Genomic DNA, 21,509 nt, shown 5'->3' on the forward strand with positions numbered 1-21,509 from the left:
CTGAACCCTCGGGCGGGAGCGCCGCCACACTTCCCAAGCGGCGCACTATCCAGTGCGCCACCGGGCCGGCCCCTCTTAAGCATTCTTGGTATCCACATTCTTAATTAATTTAGTCCAGCTAATTACCACTGACTCTCTCCCTTTCCACTTACCAGCCTAGAAAATCTGGCCAGGAAGTCAACATCGTTTTCTTGGTCAGTACTGAAAAACCCAGCAGATTGTAGTACTGATACAGAGCTTCTGCTAGTTTCATTTTATCAACAGGGCCATTCTTTTGTTCACAATTTAAGATAACCAGTCTCATGCCTCTTCCCATAGAACTTCTATTGACATATGACTTAGGAGCATATTTATAAACCTATCATTGGCTTTAAGGGATAAGTCTGTCTAAGAGGCATAAGCCCCAACAATTTCACAGCACTGGCATGGCACTTCTGAATTAGTACACTGATCATTTTGTGGGATTCTGTGCCATGATTCCACCAGGTTTGAAACACACTGTCCCTCAGGGTATCTTGAATTAAAGCTTCCTGTGAGCCACCTCTCAAGTGTGTGTGGCATCACGGTCCACCAGCTCTGAATCACTGGCCACGAGGAAGTGCACATCTGCCCCCTTGGATTTAGGTCCACTACTGACAGAACATTAAAAAAACCCACACAAAACAACAAAAACTTGGGCCAAATATTTCGTGAGACAGTCTAACAAAAAGCAAGCAGCAGCTTGGGCTGCTTTATTTCCTATGAAGGTCTCTGTGTTTGGAGGGTCAGCATCTGAGCCTGCAGCAAGGACATAGCAGCTCCCTAACAGGTGGTGGTCGAAGAGTAGTCAGTTGTGAATGTTTGTATTTAGCTGGATGTTCTAGTATTTGAGAGCAGAAAATGTTTATGTGATCATTACCATGTGTTGTCTGGGCTAGAACCTCTGCATACACATGCTAGGCATTTGGAGGAATCTTCTGATGCTCCACATAGGCCAGGGTCCTTTGTCTGAACCAGCATTTGGATTCTGCCCAAAAAGAGCCTGCCTGTCCATTCCAGGTGCTGTACTTGGAGGTTTCTGATTACAATAGGTGCATTTCCTCTGATCCCACAGAAGAATCCACAGACAACTTCCCTGTGCCTCCGTCCCACTTCCCTACCTGCTCTGCTGAGGGCTGGCCAGCAGAAAGCAGCCCATGTCCTTGTCACTTTCATCTTCACCAGGGTGCAGCCAGTGCTGGGGATGGAGCTGGCTGGGCTGTGGCCCCAAGCACCTTCTTTCACGTGGGAGCTGTTCAAAGAGCGAAGGGAATGCATCTAGCCTTTGTTCTCTCTTGCCAACAGCTTTTCTGCAGCACGTATGGCTTCCAATAGCCTAGCCCTGGCTGCACCTCAAGCTCTGGCTCTTGTGATTCCCACTAGACATCTCTATCCCAGTCGTATTGAACATTAAGTTTCTGGAGCTTACCTTCATACCTGGCTTTTGCATTGTGTTTTGTCTAGTTAATGTGCCTCAGAACAGGTCCTTGGCAATCAAATACCTGCCTTCAAAGCTCAGCTAGAGGCCCACCTTATTTATGCAGAAGTTTTTGATCATTCTCCTCCCATGGAATTAATCAGCATTTTTTTTGCACACCTGGTATGCATTAATGCAAGCACCTGTCTCAGCACCTCGAATACTCTACCGTACATGCTTGGCTGTAGTGCTGTTCCTGCTCCTCCTCTGCTCCTTCAAGGGCAGGGGGATGATGTGTTTGACACCCTTTGCCACCTTGCAGGGTGCTTGGCATGTTGTTTGCTCTTGTTGAAGTAAAGCTGGGAGGACAGACCCATTTGAGAAAACTGCACTCAAACTCCAGGATGGACCTTGGTACAAACCTGGGCTTTTCACTGGCCATCTGATCCTGGGCAAGTTGGTTAACCTTTATGATGTCAGACTTCTCATCTGTGGAATGGGGCTAAGAGAACAGATGGAAGAGAACTGGATAAGAAATCCATGTAAAGTGTGCAGTGTAGTGCCTGACACCTAATAAGTGGTTACTGAATACATTAGTTTTTACATTGTTTTTTAAATAGGTGAAACTTGCTCATGCTGCACTATCCAAAAGATACAAATGGTATACAGTGAAAAGTGAAAGGTCCTTGTTCATTCATGTCCTCCATCACCCCTCCCCAGGGCAGCTGCATCATTAATGTCCCTCTGTGTGTTTTAAACAAGCATAATAGACATCTGTATTATCATTCTTTCAGCAGGATGGGTGGCATCCTGCTAAAAATATAATATGATGTGTATATTATTTTTCAGGTTACTTTTTTCTACCTGGTATCCTGTCTTTCAAAATTCCCAAATAGTGTTTTATTTTGTGGATGCATCATAATTTATTTAACCAATCTGCGACAGGTTGAGTATCCCTTATTTGAAATGCTTGTGACCGGATTTAGATTTTGGATTTTTTGGATTCTGAAATATTTGCATGTATGTAATGAGATATCTTAGGGATAGGACCCAAATCTAAACACAAATTCATTTATGTTTCATGTACACCTTATACACATAGCCTGAAGGTAATTTTATACAATATTTTTAATTTGTGTCACTGAACCATCAGAAAGCAAAGGTGTCAGCATCACAGCCACCTATGTGGACCATCTGTGGTTATTTGGCATCAACATCATTCTTGACTCTGAATTTATTATTACTTTTTAATGGTGTTGGAGGAGGAAGAGCTCAGGGAAGAGCTCTCCTATAGTAGGTAGGAGGACCAACCCTTCAGAAGGTTCTTTTATTAAAACTGGGTGACATCGGGCCGGCCCGGTGGCGCACTGGAGAGTGCGCCGCTTGGGAGCGCGGCGGCGCTCCCGCTGAGGGTTCGGATCCCATGTGGAGACTGGTTCCCGCTCACTGGCTGAGTGTGGTGCGGGCGCAACGTGTTGCGATCCCGTTGCCGGTCCCCGGTACGGGCGCGACACCGAGGGTTGCGATCCCGTTACCGGTCAGTAAAAAAGACAAAAAAGGAGAAAAATAAAAACAAAAAAAAACTGGGTGACATCAATAAGGGGACAGTACAAAAAATTTTTTTGTCCATGAAAAAACATAATAATTCAGTTAGTAGAAAGTTATCTTCAACAGGGACACTGTAGGTGTGCTGAGCTTCCTTCTCATGGTTCCAGCCAGGAGCTGGGACAGAGCTCAGCTGCCCCAGGTTGTCCAGTGTCACTGTGGGGAGATCCTTTCAAGGGAGGGATAATGGCAAGAAGGGGAAGATGGAGGGAAAATTCTGCTGCCCCCAGTGTAGAACAGACAGGGATAAAGGGCAGGGGGATGTGCTAGCAGGAGCCCGAGGAGGGGGTGGGGAAGCAGGGGCTTTGTGAGTTCTGTGGGTTTGAAGCCCATGCTGAACAGAATCCCCACTCTGTGCCCAGCTGTCTTCTGCCCTGCTTTGTTGAGTCTGTGAGCCTAGGATGTGCTGACTCAGGGGCGATACAACCTGGGAGAGGAATCTAAGGCTCTCCTGGAAAGATGCAAAGCCATCTCAGTTCCAAGGGTCCAAGGCCACAATGTCCTCTTGCTACCTGAGGGGTCTGAAGCTTTGAGGGCAGGGACTGGGGAGTCACAATCCTGTGAGGCAGGGAGAGGGAACAGTCACAAACTCATCTCAGAGCTGTTCTCCAGCCCTAGGCGCTTTCACTCCTTGGTACCCTGGAAGTCACCAGTGGGTGTCAACTGTGCAGACAAGGGACAGGAAGACAGGGATGGCGCAGGACTTTTACCCATTGGGTTTCAGGCCTGTTTCTTCATTAAGGGATGGGGGAGGGTGGAGGGAGTGAATGAGTCACACCTCTGCTGACTCTGAATTTATATGCTACCTATAAGCATTTTCTTACACTTATTCACACATACATATTTAACAGTGAAAAACATGACACACTGTCAATACAGAGAAAAAAATGCATTCAGGGTCAGTGAGCAGCAAAGTAGCATCACCAGAAGAGCTGCATTGGCTGTTATGCAGCTGCACCAAACAGCACAGGCTTTCAGCCTTGACCTACGATGCCGTGTTCTGATGAGGTTACCGTACATGGCATTTTATTTTTTAGATGAGAAGAAGCACCAGAAGCAGTTGGGGCACCAGCAAGTGGGTCCTGTAGGGATTTGGGGGCACCTGCTTGCATAGCTTGTTAAATGTTCTCTCCAGAGCCATTTGCCTCATTAACAAAGGTTTTTATCTTGGAAGAATCCCTTTACTTTTATAAACTGATGTGATTTCATGTTGTTATGAACACATGCTGCTGTAGTCCTTCAGTAAGCCTATCACACATGTTTACCATGTTTATGGGCACCTTTTCCGCAGTGCTAACACTGTCATCTTCATGTCACTATTACCATGATTACCTTGATTCAGAAGCATTTTGGCGCTTTCACTATCAGTCCATGAATGTGTTAAGAACTTTGTGATTAGCAGATGCTTCTTCACTGCAAATTTTTAAAAATGTAATGCCGTGTCATCTTAAATTTTTGTAACCAGCCTGTTGAATATCCACAGTTCCCTTCAGTTTTTAGTTCAGTGTGATAGATCTTTGCTATTTCATGGTCATCCTGTCACCTAGTGCACGTGTTTACTGCTGTGCTGACAGATCCTCCCTTTCAATACAACATGGAGATCTTTATCTCTTGTGTTATGTAGTGTTTTCTGTTTTTTATTAACTTCTGCTCATCATTTTCAACGTAGAACTGAACAGATCATCCCTCTGTTTCTTCGGGTCATATATGGTGGCCATCCCCTTCTGTATGACATTCCACACTCATATTGCCGTCCAGGCTCTCCAACAGCTTGACTTTCTGCATCATAGACAGACATAAATGCTTCCTTGTTTCCTTATCACTGTTACCCACAGGGGTATCTGCAGGCCTTTTTGACATTTTTGGCAATGTTTTTATACCACAGAGCATAGAATAAGCAAAAAACACACAGTGGGTAATGCACATAGGTCTTGGCCCCAGGTGGAGCATCATGAGGAGCCTGCTGTTGGCATGTCCAGCCTGCACGCCTGCCTTCTTAGTGCCCTTTGTATGCATGCTTGTGTAGGGGAGTCTAAAGATGTATTACAGCCGAAGGAGGCTGGGAGGGTCTCTTTTCCCATGGAGACATTTGTGTTTTGACTGCAGCCTATCAGAGGAGATCAGGTGTGGAATTTTCCACTTGGGGCATCATGTCTGTGCTCAAAAAGTTTCAGATTTTGGAGTATTTAGGGTTTCAGATTTTCAGATGAGAGTGCTCAACCTGTGTTGATTAAATAAATGGACACTTAGGTCATTTGCAATCATTTGTAACATAAACAGCGCTGCAGTGAATATGTTTTTAGCTATGTCATTTCACACATGCAAATTTATCTGTAGGGTACATTCAAAGGTTTCAAAGGGTAAATTCTATAAAGATTTCATTTTAAGCTTTTAATTTTAAAATAATTTTAATCTTAACAGAAATGTTTCAAAAATAATACGAGGAGTTCTCACATATCTTTCATCCAGATTCCTCCAAATGTTAACATTTTACTATACTTGTTTTCTCTATTTACCTATTTTTTCCTGAATTTTCTGAGTGACTTACAGATATTATACCCCTTTAACCCTAAATTCTTTAGCATGTATTTCCTAAAACCAAGGATAGTACAATTGCTAACATCAGGAAATCAAACTTGTCCCAATGCTATTGTCCAATCTATAGACCTTATTAAGATTTCAGTATTTGTGTCAGCAATGTGCTTGATAATAAAAGAAAAATGTTGTACATACTTAAATTTTGATACTTAACGATATCCTTTCATTGAGTTTTGTGGATTTACACTCCCAGCTACAATGTATGGGATCACTGTTTCCTCACAACCTTTTCAAGAGATAGTTACCAAAATTTGGGGACTTTTTACTCATCTCATAGGTTAAAAATGGTATCTTATTGTAGTTTCTATTTCTATTTCTCTTAGAAGGAGTAATGTTGAAAGCTTTTCATGTTAAAAGAGCACCTATATTTTTCTTAGACTAATTCTTGATTTCTATTGGCTATGATATATGAAAGATAGTTTTATGAAGTATATTTGTGGGATACATTTTTTTTCCTAATTTGTTCACTCTTTTGAATTAAAAAACCTTTTTTAACTGGGGAGAAATGTTTTGTTTTTATATAGCTATATTTGTCAATGTTTTGTGACTTTGCTCTTGTGTGATATTTAGACATCAGCACTGACATTATGGAAACACAAGCTCTTCTTTTACCTAGCACTTTTATACTTACATGTTCTAAAATAAATCTTTGATGCACATTTATTTTTATTCAGGTGTCCAAATACTATTTGTTAAAGTAAGTCATATTTTTTTCCACTGAAATGCAGTTCTACCTTTATCATACATCACACTCCCAAATCTAGTTGGGTCTTTTCTGGACTCTATTCTCTAATCCACTAATCTGTCTTTTTATTCATGAGTTCTGGTACCAAATGATTTTAGCTTTATAGAGTACTCTGTTACCTTTGTAGTGTACTTTACTACTATGAAGCCTAGCCCTCTGTTAATACTCTTTTTTAAAAGTGTATTCTTGACTATTTTCACATATTTATTTTTTTCAGATGCACTTTAAAATCTTGTGCTAAAGTTCCAAACACTTTAAGTTCCAAGAGAAGTCTGTATGTAAGTGATAAATTAAACCAAGGAGAATTGATGTCTTTATAACTTTTAGCCTTTGTACCAAAGAACAGTGTTTCCATTTATTTATCTTTTTCCCTTTTTTTTCTTTCATATTTCAGTAGTAGTTAAAAATTTTCTTCTGGATGTTTGTAGATAGAAAAGGTATTGATTTTCATGTGTTAAAACTTGGGCATATTTCTGAGTTCTAGGTTTTTAAAATTATACAATTGTATTATAGGTAAATAACGATTTTTACATTTTCATTTCTAGTTTACACAGTGTATTTCTTTACCTTGTCTAATTTCTTTGAACAGCATCTCTAGAACATTATAAATTAATGGTAGTCATAGTGGACTTTTCCCCCTGGTTTTAATATTACTTTTAGTATTTTCCCATTAAGTTGAATGTTGTATTGATACATTTTATTCATCTCTTCCTGTTTTGGGGCATTTTGTTTTTAAAGTTAAGACTAGATGTTGAGTTTCAGCAAATGCTGTATGCATCTTGAAGATGATAATATGTATTTTCTCTTTCTAAATTTATTAGTATGTTTGAAGAGAAAGCTATTGCCCAGCTATAGGGAAGCTTGCCATATGGGAATGCACCTCTGGTTTTCCAGATCTTTCCATTTGTCAGAGGCGGAAATCTGGATTCAGTTTTCTCTTTTAACACTTTGTGGGCTAAACAAAACATATGCAGGCCAGATGTGGAGATGGCTGCACAGCTGCCAGTTTGTAGTGTCTGTTCCAGTCTATTCCCAGAAATCATTAGAGTCTGGTGACAGTTTCATATTATGTCACCCTACATAAATTAAAGATATATTTCTATTTTTGTTTTGGAAAGTAATCTGATTTCTGGGAATGATTTTCTGATTTTAGCTAACAGATGTTATAGTTCTCTCATACCTTTTTATACCTTGCTTTTTTAATTTGTCGTAGTAAGACTTTTAGGTAAATATGTACATTTCTGAATTAATTTTAAACTATTAGTTTTAAGCAGTCTTAATTAGAATTCTTTAAAATAAACAATATCACCATAAAATAAATGTCTTTCTCTCACTTTAAAAATCATTTCCCTTGTTTTCTACTTTTTTTTTTTTTTTTTTTTTTTTTCCCCCGGGGGGTGTGGTTTTTTTTTTTTTTTTTTTTTTTTTCTTTTTTCCCTTTTTTAATTTTTTAAAAAAAAACTTAAAGTTTTTTTTCCCTTTTTTTTTTTTTTTTTTTTTTTTTTTTTTTTTACGTAACTCTCTTTCCTGTGTAATTATTCTTGCAAAGAACATTCCATTAGGGAAAAACATTTTCTCCTTTAAGAGATTCACTTGCATGTATGGAAAATTCTTTGTATTTACTGAAAACAGAAGGAAACGAGATTTTCTATTTCTGTAACAAAACTGTACAGTTTGTGTCTTTAATTTAAGTGAATAAATCTAATCAAAAATCTTAAAACTAAAAAGTGATTCTGCTGAATTTCTTTTATTTAAATTTTTTTTATATTTTAGAAATCATTTTACTGATTATACTTCCAGAAGTTTTATTTGTGATTTTTTTTTTATTCTGTTAGGACTACTTTTAAATTTCATTCAAAGTTAAATAATAATATTGAGTTACAAAAGAATCTTTTATATTTGATCATGAACTCGGTGGTATCATGTATACTATTTCTTTGTATTAACTATTTACAAACTACCTTTTAAGAACTTACCATTTCCTAGTTCTTTGCATTTGCATGATTTTTTATTTGTGATGTCAGATAGGCTTAATAGCTAGTTGTTCAGACTTTGTCCTTCCATCACGTCCTCTGAGTTAGTCCTGCAAGTGCCTGACCACGTGTGCTTTTCTTCTTGAGTGAGCGGATCTCCCCGGGTCACTCTTTGTTTGCATCTGTCACTTGCCCGGTAGCTCTCGCGCCTTTCCGGGGCTGCTAGGCTTCTCCGCAAGGTGAAGCCACAGTCCTCGGTGCTTTTGGCGACTGGCGGGTGTGTGCTGCCGCTGCGGCAGGAGGAAACAGCCCCCGCCCTGGGTCTCGGTGAGGACCCCCGGACGGCGCCGGACCTGCCCTCTCGTGTCCCGCAGGCTCGGTGCGTGAGGAGAATGGCGTGCGCTGGCACGTGTGCCCCTACTGCGCCAAGGAGTTCCGCAAGCCCAGCGACCTGGTGCGCCACATCCGCATCCACACGCACGAGAAGCCCTTCAAGTGCGCGCAGTGCTTCCGCGCCTTCGCTGTCAAGAGCACGCTGACGGCGCACATCAAGACGCACAGCGGCATCAAGGCCTTCAAGTGCCAGTACTGCCTCAAGAGCTTCTCCACGTCGGGCAGCCTCAAGGTGCACATCCGCCTGCACACAGGTGCGCAGCTCTGGCACGGCAGGTGTAGGGAGGGCGGGGGTTGTGGGGTGGCGGTCGGAGGACTGCGGTTTATCTCTCCATGAGCATCTACGGACCACCGTCTGTAGGCTAGCCAGGAGGTATATACTGGTAAAGGAAAACATGCAGCGCAGCCTCGATTCCATGGAGCTGATGATGAAATGGGGGAGGCTTTCGGCAAGGACCGTTTGTAAGCAAATGTGTAATTGCCGAGGGTAAAGGGAGACTTAACTAGTGAGCTTTTCTAAGGCAGAAACACGTCATCTGCAATCTGGGAAGACCTGTGCAGGTTTTAGCTGGGGCAGGGGAGGGCATGGCGCGCGGAACAGGGCTGCATTTGTACTGAGGCCTTTAACAAGAAGGAAGGCCTTAATGACTACTCTGCTGCTCTGATATTTTTCTTGCTTTTGTTTTTTTGTCGGGGGGTGGAGGCTAGGGGTACGTCCGGCCCGTACAGGGATCTGAACCCTTGACCTTGCTGTTACAACACCACACTCTAACCAACTGAGCTAAACGGCCAACCGAGATACTTGATCAGTATTAAGGCATGAAGGCTTTAATATTTGGGCTCCATTTTAAAAATAGCCACCTTATTGAGATATAATTCGCATATCATGAAATTCATCCTTTTAAATTGTACAATTTAGAATTGTGCAACCCCCACTACTATCTACTTTTAGAACATTTTTATCACCCCCCCCCCAAAGAAACCCAGTACTCATTATCAGTATCCCCATACTCCCCTCTCCCCCCATCCTGGGTTGGGCTGACCACATGGATGGTATCTGAAAAAGCTGAAGTTAGTCAGTTTTGTTCCATGTCTGTCAATTTGTTACATGTCTATTTGTTATCTGCAGTATTTATCAATAAAATTGTAAAAGAAGGCAATTTCCTTCTGAAAAGGGACTCAGTAGAGCAACATCATTAAAAACATATTATTACTATTATCACTATTATTTACAGTCAGTAACCACTACCATTTACCACTTGTTCACGAAGTGCGAGGCACTGCTAAGTGCTGTTTAAACACGGCTGTACAGTACAGTCCCAGCAACAGCTCTGGAGGTGCGTGTCGTCACTCCAGACTGCAGATGATGACTTGAGGGAGAGCAGTCTTACCCACTTCAGAATTCTTAAGAACTGCTGGGTATTTGAATATCCGTACTTACAATTTTAGGGTTTGTCCTGAAAATAGTTATTGTTCTTCTTTACTAAAATGCTCTTATAACATGCCTTAACATCTATAATATGCACTGTACAAACAAGAGAAAATAGCTGTAATTTAAAATGCTCATGAAATTATAAGCATAGAATAACAAACTGAATGTTGAAGTCAGTATTGGAAGTACTGACATTTTATGTTGGTATTTGTTGTTGAGATGTAACTCCTTGTAATAATTTCAAAATGTGCTCTTATTTTTGTTAGGAGTTAGACCTTTTGCTTGTCCTCACTGTGACAAGAAATTTCGAACCTCAGGCCATAGGAAGACTCACATTGCTTCCCACTTCAAGCATGCAGGAACAAGGAAGGTGAGGCACCAGCGGAAACCCACAAAGGTTCGTGTGGGCAAGACCAATGTTCCAGTCACCGATATTCCTCTGCAAGAACCGATTCTCATAACCGACCTAGGTAAGATGGATTGTCTGTACAATTTATCAAGTACTCTTTCCTTTGGTACCCTTAGAAGGATATATACATGTTAAGTCTATGCAATTAAATAGTTTTAGGCATGGTATTAATGAACTCTTTGTTAAGCAGTGTTTTGCTTTATGGGCTGGTATGTTCCACTATCAAGATTAAAATCCTACTTGTATCTAAATTACTGCTCAAATTATGTTCTTGGTTCAGAGAGATATAATGTGTGACAGTATGTAAGTCCTTCTTGGAGAAGCATTTCCGCTTCAGTGGAACCATCAGAGGTGACCAGGGGTTTTATGTGAAACACACATTGCACTTCATTGTTTTCATCTTGAAATTCCCATGGAGTGTATGACATTATTATTTGGACTGCTTTAATCTTTAGATTAAAAAGAAAAATCTGCCTGCTTTTAAGTTTTTTAGGCTCAGTGTTGTTATAATCAAGCCAAACTATGATTCTGTTATCTAACTAGAAAGAAAACACTGCTTACTAGAGTCATCAGAAAAATGATTTTTATAGGTACTACAACAAAATTTAAGAAACCTCACTGCCATAGTTATTTTGGGCTGCTGTAACAAAAAATACCATAAGCTGGGTAGTTTATAAATAATAGAAATTTGTTTTTCATAGTTCTGGAAGCTGGGAAGTCCAAGATCAAGGTGCTAGCAGATTCAGTGTCTGCTGAGGCTCTTGTCTTCATTGATGGAGGCTGGCTGTGACCTCATGTGGTGGGAGGAAGGGCCAGGCACAATCTGGGGCTGTTTTATAAGGGCACTAAGCCCATGACCTAATCACCTCCAAAGGCCCCACCTCTTATTACTGTCACATTGGAGGTAAGGTTTCAATGTAAGAATTTTGGGGGGACCCAAACATTCAAACTATAGTACTCATTAAATTCTATATGTGAATTTGCATTTTATGCAGTTTCTGTATTTCATCATTTTCCTAGGCAAGATAATCTAGTTTATAAGAAAAATTAATATCAGACTAAATATAATTCAGTATAAATAAAGGTTAAATGGTATATAGAAAGGTATTTTAGATTTATATAAGTTATAGGCTACCAATAACATGATCAACAGTTATGAACTTTTATGTATCTAAGGGCCTAACATCAAAATATGTAAACCAAAAACAATTAGAAGAAAGGAGTAATTTTCAAATTCTCAAGTATAGTGAGAGAGCCTCAATTAGATCAGTTAAATAAATACAGTGAAACTGAAGATTTGAGCACATATTTAAAAAGGGTGATTTTAATAGCTTTGTGTAATCTTTTACCCTAAAATACACACTCATTCAAATATGCAGGAAAAGAAGTTCATCATATTCTCAAAAGTTGATACAGGTTATAATCTTTGATTACAGTTCAGTGAAAATATAAATTAATAAAAAATAGCTGTTCAAAATTATATAGAAAAGAAAGATTTAAAACTGAAATTTTATGTTACAAATGAGAGCATTATATAAACAAATTGGATGGACCAAAGCTGTCAGAAAAACTAAGACATTGAGTATTTTTTATTAAAAAATAAGAAAGAATGCAAATAAGTAAAATATTTAACCCTTAAAGCTAGAAAAGTGAAAAGAAAGTAGCAGAAAGGAATTAATATGTATAAAACAATTTAAGATAGACAAAATCCTAGTAAACTTGAAAAGTAATTTTATAAACTCTTTTTTTAAATGAACAGTAAAATAGATGATTTATCACTAATAAACTAAAGAGAAAATGAGAATACCTAATATTAGAAATGAGAAAGAAGCTATAAGCACAGATGCAAATGAGGTAAAATTGTTTGCAAATATTCTAAGTTTTTGCTTAATACATTAAAATATTTAGATGAAATGGATCTTTTAACACACAACAAATAGATAAGATAATAAAAGATCATCTTTCCCAGAATACCAGTTTCTGATGACTTTATGTATGAGTTCTAAGCTTCCTAGGAACTGTAATTATTATGATATTTAATTGTTTTAGAGCATAGAAAATGATCGGAACTCCCACAATGGGTTAGAATACTTTGATAGCATTGTCCAGTTTTGGTTGCTGACACGACCAGGCAATAGACCAGTCTCTTTTTTCAGGTTGCCAGAAGTCAAGTAAACACTTATGGGTTTCTTGACTTCAAGTTTACAAATATTTAGTTGTGTTAGAGTCTTGATTCTGCAGAATTTTTCCAGGGTTAAAATGGGATACAGTTCGTTCCTCAGCTTCACAGGTGCCTGAATCTTAGATCAGATTATTGTAAGCTGAGTTCTCCTGTGGTCTAGGCTGAGTGAGACACACGAGGGAAATGATTCCTAGAGGTAGCTTCACATGTAAAATGTAAAATGTAAAATATTTTAGCTATTTCTTATGATGCGCAATTGTTATTTATGTTTGTGTCTGTCTCTTCTCTCAGACTCTGAGCTGCTTGGGGGCTATAGAGAAGACTTGGCTGTAATAACCTTTGAGGATAGATACTGATAAAAACTCAATAGAGAGGTTTTAGCATAGAATACAGTTACTTGACTTAATTGGGAGATGGGATATTCCAGTTCAGTCTAGTTACTTAAAGCACATACATGTTTTGCACTATGACTATCATTTTAAAGAGTTAGAATACATTAAAAGTATTATAGCAAGTAATTTAATCTCTGATTACTAAAGAAGAACTGTTGGATGGCATAGTACCATATAGCAATATGCTTTTTAAAACTTTTAGAGCTGCATGGGAATGTGAAAGTAGTCTTTCTAAGACTTCTTTACATTCCCTATCCTCGTTGGTAGTTTTATGTAAAAACCGAGATCTAGGGAGAGTTGACAGCTTTTCCTTTGAGTCAGAGGGTGGCTTGTGCTCATGGTGGGCCTAGAACCTGGTCTTCTCCTAGACCAGGGTTGTGGTTCATTAATGTTCCTCTCCTCATCCACTGTCACATACTACTGGTGCAAACACGTGGAAGAGCACATCCTGAGTTGCAAACAGTTATTTCTTGGTGTAAAGCATTGTTAGTCTACACTCAACTTGAATGTTATGTATTTTATGGCATTGAAGGGATCGTATTCTATTAAGTAGTCTTTCTGTTGTATTCTAAATGTTTTTTTCTTCAAATTCAGAAACTAAATTTTAAATAAAATAATGTGCAGACTGGGGAAGTATTGGAGTTAGGATGATATGATCTGTAGCTGCTTCTGGATTTTCAGATTGTATGTGATATATCCATTTTAAACTATTTGCTATATACATACATATATATATATATATATATATATATATTTGATAGTTTAAATATTTAAACTATTTGCTATATACATTCATTATATATATATATGAAAAATCACTATTTTGCTTAGCATGTTTGAAATATCTTTCCTTTGATGTGAGCCCGGCTTTGGTTATCTATTATTTTAAGTCTCAAGGCTACAGTGGTTGATCTTTCAAGTTTTTTATATTTGATGTTTTAATCATGTTAGTGCACTTATCTTGCTTGTCATTAACACAGTTGTCTAAACTTCTGTATCAAATGTATGTTACATAGGATGTATTATATGTTATGTTTGTTTATGTTCTGTCATTTTGCAGTGTTTGCATTCTGTTACTATTTGCCATGTATAAAAGCTATTATAACACTAGTTATATTTTCTCTAAGCATCATAAGAAAATACAGCTGTTTCTTCTCTTATTATAGAAGGAATTTTAGGACATTTCAAGGACATTTCTAATTTGAAGTATATTAACTAGCTAAAATGCATTCATGCCTTTCTTTGAGATTAGTAGTTTCTTTTTTAAATAAACAAATGTATTAAATGGCTATTAGTCTAGTAGAAATGACTAATATTGCCAGCACTTTAGGATTTTATGTATTTTTAAAAAAAATTTTTTTCCAAATATTGAGACCTTGTAATTCACCTAACTTTTAACAGAACTTTGTGTTTGTAAAGTTAGCAAAAGTGAAAAATAAAGCTTTTTTTAAAAATGAGCCTATTATTTTACTTCCTTAATGTCTCAAAGTAGGAACATCCCCCAACCCCTGACCCCTGCAGAGGGCTTAGAATTCTCTAGGGGTCTGTTTCAAAATCCATATGTCTGGGTACCACCCCTAAAGATTATAATTACATGTCTAGGGGGAAGCAGCTAAGGTAACAGTTGTATATACTGGGATTGTTCACTGCAACGTTATTTATGATAGCAAGAAGTTAGAAGCAATCAAAATAACCATCAAAAGTGTGTTAAGTAAACCAGGCACGTTGGGGCACGGTGCAGTGGAGTTCTGTGTAGATATACAGAGGATGGTGAGGATGATGTCACATGTAATGACTTCAAAAGATGTCACGGTGTCTGTATTAGGTGTGAACAGGTGATTGATTACAGAACAGTGTATGGTTGGTCCCACTTACGTTTATATACAACAAACTATTTTGTTAGGAATGCACACCAAACTCAAGATGTTACTGTGCATGTTATTTTGTTTTTCGTTTTATGATCTTCTGCATTATTTGAGAAGGGGCCAAATGAGTTGGAGTTCACTTGAGAGTGGATTGGATGAAGTGATTTGGCTCATAGAGTTTGGTAGATTGGCAAGGGAATGAAGACAGAGGGAAGAGAGGCTGAGACACTAGACTTGGGTTCACCAAGCTCAAAGAACAGATCGATAGAAATGAGCATCGTGACAGAGCTTTAAGGGACACATTTCAGTCAGAGACAGACTGCTACAGAAAAAAGATGATGATCTGAACATTCTGGGAAGCAGTTTGTGGTGGAGAATTTGTTTACACTGGAATGTAGGTTCTAGAAGCCACAGGAAAAAGGGTTGGAAGGAGAATAGCGGGAGGTGGGTAGAGTGTTTTCTACAGAGGTAGGTGGCTGGGGGTCCCTGTGCCAGGATGGGGTGACACAGAGAGGAGGATGGTCTCTGGGCCTTCTGAAGGCTCTGAGCTGTGTGGCCTGGTGTAGGTGGCAGGTTGAAAGTCTCTATATAAGATCCTGGTGTCAGTTTGCTTCAGTGGAGGCTGGCCTGCTGACGGGTGGGTGTCTATGTAAGTGTGCTAAAGCAGGTGTAGTCAAAAGCCTGGAGGAGTTGGAGGCTAGGCTGCTCCTGTGAACAAAGCACTGTAACATCTGAATTGTAGGTATTCCAGAATAAAAGGTCATGTTAGAAATCATTTATGTTTTGAGTTTATTATAATATCTAGCGTGTAGTATTTATACTGAATAAATAAGGGACTTAAAATCCCAGTGAACCTAAAATTTGGACATAGCTATGTTAATTACATGTCAGCAAATAACCGTATAGGAAGTAAATGTAGAAATCCATTAAAAATTGGCTGGTAGAATCAAGGGAAGTAATCGTGAAAATATCGATATTCCTCATGTTGAAAAAATAGTATATTAATTCATAAATATTTTCTCAAAGGTTTTCTTTAAATAGCCATTTCCTAACAGTTAAAATAGCATTTAGTTGCAACATTGGAATCTATACTAGGGCACTTGAAAAAGTTCATGGAAAAAATAGAATTAAAAGATAATAAGAATCTTCCCATGAAGTTTTTGACATACCCTTGTAGATGAGAATTTTCATCTTCTGGGTAAAGCAGATATCTTTTGACATTTAATTTTATTAGTAGCATTGACAGTGCATTATTCCTGTTTTCTTTTGGTTTGTAGGTCTTATCCAGCCCATTCCAAGAAACCAATTTTTCCAAAGTTATTTTAATAATAATTTTGTAAGTGAAGCAGATAGACCTTACAAGTGTTTTTACTGTCATCGTGCATATAAAAAATCTTGCCACCTTAAACAACACATCAGGTAAGGTAACATAGATTCAGAGATGGAAATTTAGTATAATTGTAGTAATTTAGTGACCAGTGACTTCTGAAAATATTTACAGTGTTAATGTTAGCTTTTATTATTTTAATCTCAAAATATTTAATCTCAGAATATTTATTGGTAATTAGTATTTTTATTCTTTAGTGTTTTGACTAAAATATCCAGAAATTGCAGCTTAATTTTATTTATATTCCCATATATTTTAATATTTGCCATTTCCAGGAAATACCAAGGAAGTATTTGGTGTATTTCATTACAATTATGTTTAAGTGTTTCAGGTGTATTCATCAGAGTTTAGATTTTTTTCTTGGTGTTAGCAACAGTGAAAAGAAAGAAGAAACTTGGTCATGAGAGACAGTTTGATAGCATGAAGAAAGTGAAGAGCTTAGAAGACTTGGGTTCTAGTTTTGTCTCAATTGTGTGCTAGCTGTGTGACTCTGGGCAAGTCACTTAACCACTTTGTGTCTCAGGTTTTCTCATTTGCAAAGTGTGGAGAGCTACGTCTTTGCTGCTTAGCTTAGTATAATGACCAAGTAAAATAATGCAGAAGAATGTATTCTAGTTATAAAGCATTATGAGAGTGTGACAAACTTACTTATTAAAACTTTTCTTCTTTTTAGGTCACATACAGGTGAAAAACCTTTTAAATGTTCTCAGTGTGGAAGAGGCTTTGTTTCTGCAGGAGTGCTCAAAGCACACATCCGAACACACACCGGACTAAAATCTTTCAAGTGTCTAATATGTAATGGAGCTTTCACTACTGGTGGTAGCTTACGGCGACATATGGGTATACATAATGACCTTCGTCCCTATATGTGCCCCTATTGTCAGAAAACATTTAAGACCTCACTAAATTGCAAAAAGCACATGAAAACTCATAGGTATGTATAATTCTGATGGTCACTTTTTAATAGTCTTCATATTCCCAGATGGTGTTGGAGAGTGTTTTTAAAAAATAATTGTCTTTGATTCCTGTACTGTTATTTCTAGCTTGGAACATATGGGCTAAAGAAACTTAAGTATCAGTGTCAAAGTATCTATTGAGAGCCATAAACTAAAGCATTAACTTTTTTATTTTTAATATAATATTAAAGTAGTTTGTGGGTTAAGTGCTTTATAGGCTCTCTTTCAAAGCTGATGGGTCGATAACTGGATGAAATGCTAGACCATGCCATACATGTATTTGGGAACTAGGGAATCCATGTTTGTGTAGATGTTCAGGATGCTCGTATTTCGACTCACTGTAGCAGGATGACCAGTCCACAGTTGGCCCAAGAGCTGTACCATGCTCGGAGGAGTGGAGATAGGCACTGGGTTGCTCAGTGGCATGTTAATATTAACATAATATTTTTTTCTGTCAGGAAGCCAGGCTTTTCCAATGTACCTTTTGAGGTAGTGTTGGGAATATGGGTTTTAAGGTCCTTATTTGTGGACCCAGTGTCCAGTAGTGCAGTTGCTAGATTGGTTACCTTTATTAAGTGGGAGATTGATGAGACACTGGAACAGAACATGTGATGGAGCTGGTATGGGCCTGGCCAGGACCTGTGAAAGAGGGAACAGATGACTGTCATCTCAGATATTGTACACGTTACCTAGCCTGTTAATCGGGTCATTGTTTGAGGTTTTTTTAAGTTCTTGGATTCATTCACTGAATTTATTGTTCATCTTTCTCTTTGAAAGAGAAGTTGTTTACCTTGATGAATATATACTGGATATATTTTGTATATATATAAAGGTTGCTAAAAGCAACATTAACATGAGAAGATCATAATGGCCATGTGCCTCATAGTCTGTGTTTTGTAACATAGTTGACAACTGGTCAAACGACACGTCTGTGGCCGGTACCCTGTGGGACGTGGCCCTCCCTGCCTGTGCACCACATTTGGGTATCTCATTTAGATGAGTCTATAATGGCACTGCCTTAATAGTGCAGTTCCTTTTCTGAATACTTTAACTCATTGCAGAATTTGAGCAGGGAGAGTTTTACTTTTAAACATGTGTCTTTTTTATTTTGTAAAACTTTTAAAAGATTCTGGTGTGTGTTGTCCTTCGCCCTCCCTGCGTGCCATCATGTCCTGCAACCTGCAAAAGCACTTAAAGCTAAAGAAATGTGATATTCTTCAGAATTGTTAATAGTGTTCAGTTTTTATCTGGATTGCTGTCATGGCTTAAAAGTGGTATAATTTAAGAATAAGAAAGTTCTGTAATAAATTACAACTTTCACAGTAGTATCCCACACAAGTCACTGTTGACAGCATCTAATTCTATGATTTGTCTCTGATTTTTCTGCAGATATGAACTTGCTCAGCAGCTGCAGCAGCATCAGCAGGCTGCCTCGATGGAGGAGGGCGCCGGGGACCAGCAAGGTGTGCAGGTGTCCACGCAGATGCATGTGGAGATCGAAAGTGACACGCTGCAGCAGACAGCGGAGGTGGACCCCACACACCCCGAGGCCATGCTCGAGCTGGAGCCACCGCACGTCGTGGGCACAGAGGAGGCCGGGCTCGGTCAGCAGCTGACTGATCCGCCTTTGGAGGCAGACGAAGGTCAATATGTTGGTGTTTTTAACTTTTGGAATGATCCGCACAGGGTTTTACAGCCCTTTGCGCACTCCCTGCAGTCCACGGGTGTCTCTCACCTCTGACTTTTCAAATCCCATTTTGTGCTGTGTCTGTTTACATGCGTGATATTGAATACGTTATATTCTCCCACATGCTCTTTAAATAGATTTTTACTCTTCAATTTTATTAAGCTTTTTGAGAGCAGGTCTTTTTTTTTTTTTTTTTAAACACAAAGTAATCCGACTTTTTGGTAGGAAATTTCTAAAGTATTTGAAATCTTAAGAGTACAGCAAAATCTGTTGTTCATATTTTGGTGTAGGCTCTTCCATTTTTTTTTTTTTTCCATGTAAATGTGCAGGCATGTTTGTGCATATATTTGTGTGTCTGTGTGTGTGAGAGAGAACACTAGGGTACTTCAAAAAGTTCATGGAAAAATAGTATTAAAAGATAATACAAATCTTTCCATGAACTTTTTGAAGACCCCTTGTATGCATTTGGTATGTATATAGAATTGTAGAAACAGGGTCTTTCTATGTGTACTTTTTGGTAATTTACTTTTATCCCTCAATATATGGAGAACGTCTTACCTTGTATGTGTACATCTGTGTGACCATTATGGTTCTGCTGCAATACACTAATGTAGATTCACAAACTGATGCAGGTCAGTGCAAAGAGATTAGCTCCTGGTCCAGCATATAAAGCAACACATTGCTTCTTTCATCAATAAAGTCTGGCTACAAAAAATGTCAGCAACTGTAGACAGCATACTTAGTGACATAGTTGATTTGTATTCTGGCACAGGCTTCTTATCTCAAAAGAGTCTGTTAACCAATAATTTGCTGACCTGTTTAGTCTCTGGGCAGGATTGAATTCTTTTTATCCCCTACGATGCCTGTAACAGTGCACACCCAAAAAGGTTTTAAATATTATTGAATGTAATTGCATTTTAGAATATTACTTTACAGAACAATATCTAAGTTTTAGGACAAACTGTAGAGACTTTAGGTGATATTTTGGAAGTACAAAGATAATGCTTTAATCATACTATATAAAAGGGTACTTCAAAAAGTTCATGGAAAGATTTGTAGTGTCTTTCAATTCTATTTCTCCAGAAGCTTTTTGAAGTACCCTTGTATATATATTTTGCCTTCCTATTGTTTTTTTTGCAATAAGGAGGTTGATTTTTGAAACTCACTGAAGTGTACTTTTGAACAGATTGGTAGATGTGAAATAACTTCCAAGTATATGAGTCCTCCTTCTCTTTGCATTCTTACCTTTAGATGGGTTTGTGGCTCCACAGGACCCTCTGCCAGGGCACATGGACCAGTTTGAAGAGCAGACTCCTGCACAGCAGTCCTTTGAACCTGCAGGGCTCTCACAAGGTCAGTGGTAGGTTTCAGTGGAGTTTGTAAATGAGCTGTACCTAGGTTGGGTTGAATTTTACAACACCCTCAGGTGTTTCTCTTAAGGCCCTTATAAAATTTATGGTTTCAAACCAAATTACTTTTTGCATGCATTGTATAATTTTTTTTTTTTAATTGATACCTACTATCTTGTGGTCTGCTCAGATCTTCTGGAAAGCAAATTTTACAACCATTATACACTTATTATCTAGCCAAGACAAGGCAATTGAGTAGAAATTGGGACTCATTTTTTATTTAAAAACCCACCTTTAAAAATTTTTTTGCTAACTTTAAATTTTTGTAGAACTCCTATATTCTCATATATTTCAGGTTTTACAGTGACTGATACATACAGTCAGCAGACTCAGTTTCCACCTGTCCAACAGCTACAAGATTCTAGTACACTCGAGTCTCAAGCCCTCTCCACAAGTTTCCACCAGCAGAACTTACTGCAGGTTCCCAGCTCTGATACGATTAATGTAGTAAGTATTTACAGAAGGGACACATACTTGTCATTGTTTAGCAGATGCTATTTTATTCTTCACAGTAATTATTTAAAATTTGCTTACTTAAGAGAGCATGCTAACTTCTTGTAATTAAGGTTAGTGCATCACCTGTGAAAAATTTCAGTGTTCAGTATATAGGGCTTTCTTTTTCCTTAAAACACTTTAATTTTGCTTAAAGATGTCAATACTATGATGCTGTTGTTGCCTTTTTGGTTAAAAGCCAGGAAGTCAGTAGAGTGTAGTGTAATAACATCCAAAGGATATTGTGTTGCTTTAGACACAAAGCATAAGCATTTTTATCTGTGGAATCTTGAAAGGAGTGTGTTAGAAGGAAAATATTTCAAACACTGACGTATTAAAAATAAATATTTAAATGCATCATTAAAAAATTTATCTCTGGGCCGGCCCGGTGGCGCACTGGATAGTGCGCCGCTTGGGAAGCGCGGCGGCGCTCCCGTCCGAGGGTTCGGATCCCACGTGCAGACCGGCTCCCGCTCACTGGCTGAGCGAGGCGTGGGAGCAACGCCGAGGCTTGCGATCCCGGTGCCGGGCCCGGGCCGGGCCGGGGGG

At 38.5% G+C, this 21,509-nt stretch overlaps 1 protein-coding gene across 1 annotated transcript in view; it reads left to right on the top strand.

Annotated features, from left to right (window-relative positions):
• Positions 1 to 21,509, top strand: part of ZNF236 (zinc finger protein 236) — a gene marked incomplete at its 5' end in the record, with an annotated part of 114,904 nt that overhangs the window by 48,177 nt on the left and 45,218 nt on the right. The window contains 7 exons of the mRNA XM_008578795.1: positions 8,731 to 9,003; positions 10,448 to 10,651; positions 16,307 to 16,448; positions 17,090 to 17,350; positions 18,762 to 19,015; positions 20,311 to 20,412; positions 20,764 to 20,915. Of these exons, the coding sequence (XP_008577017.1) occupies positions 8,731 to 9,003; positions 10,448 to 10,651; positions 16,307 to 16,448; positions 17,090 to 17,350; positions 18,762 to 19,015; positions 20,311 to 20,412; positions 20,764 to 20,915 (1,388 nt within the window). The remainder of the gene's footprint in view (positions 1 to 8,730; positions 9,004 to 10,447; positions 10,652 to 16,306; positions 16,449 to 17,089; positions 17,351 to 18,761; positions 19,016 to 20,310; positions 20,413 to 20,763; positions 20,916 to 21,509) is intronic.

This window comes from Galeopterus variegatus, unplaced genomic scaffold (assembly GCF_000696425.1).
Source record: "Galeopterus variegatus unplaced genomic scaffold, G_variegatus-3.0.2 Scaffold1759, whole genome shotgun sequence".
Taxonomy (NCBI): Eukaryota; Metazoa; Chordata; class Mammalia; order Dermoptera; family Cynocephalidae; genus Galeopterus; species Galeopterus variegatus.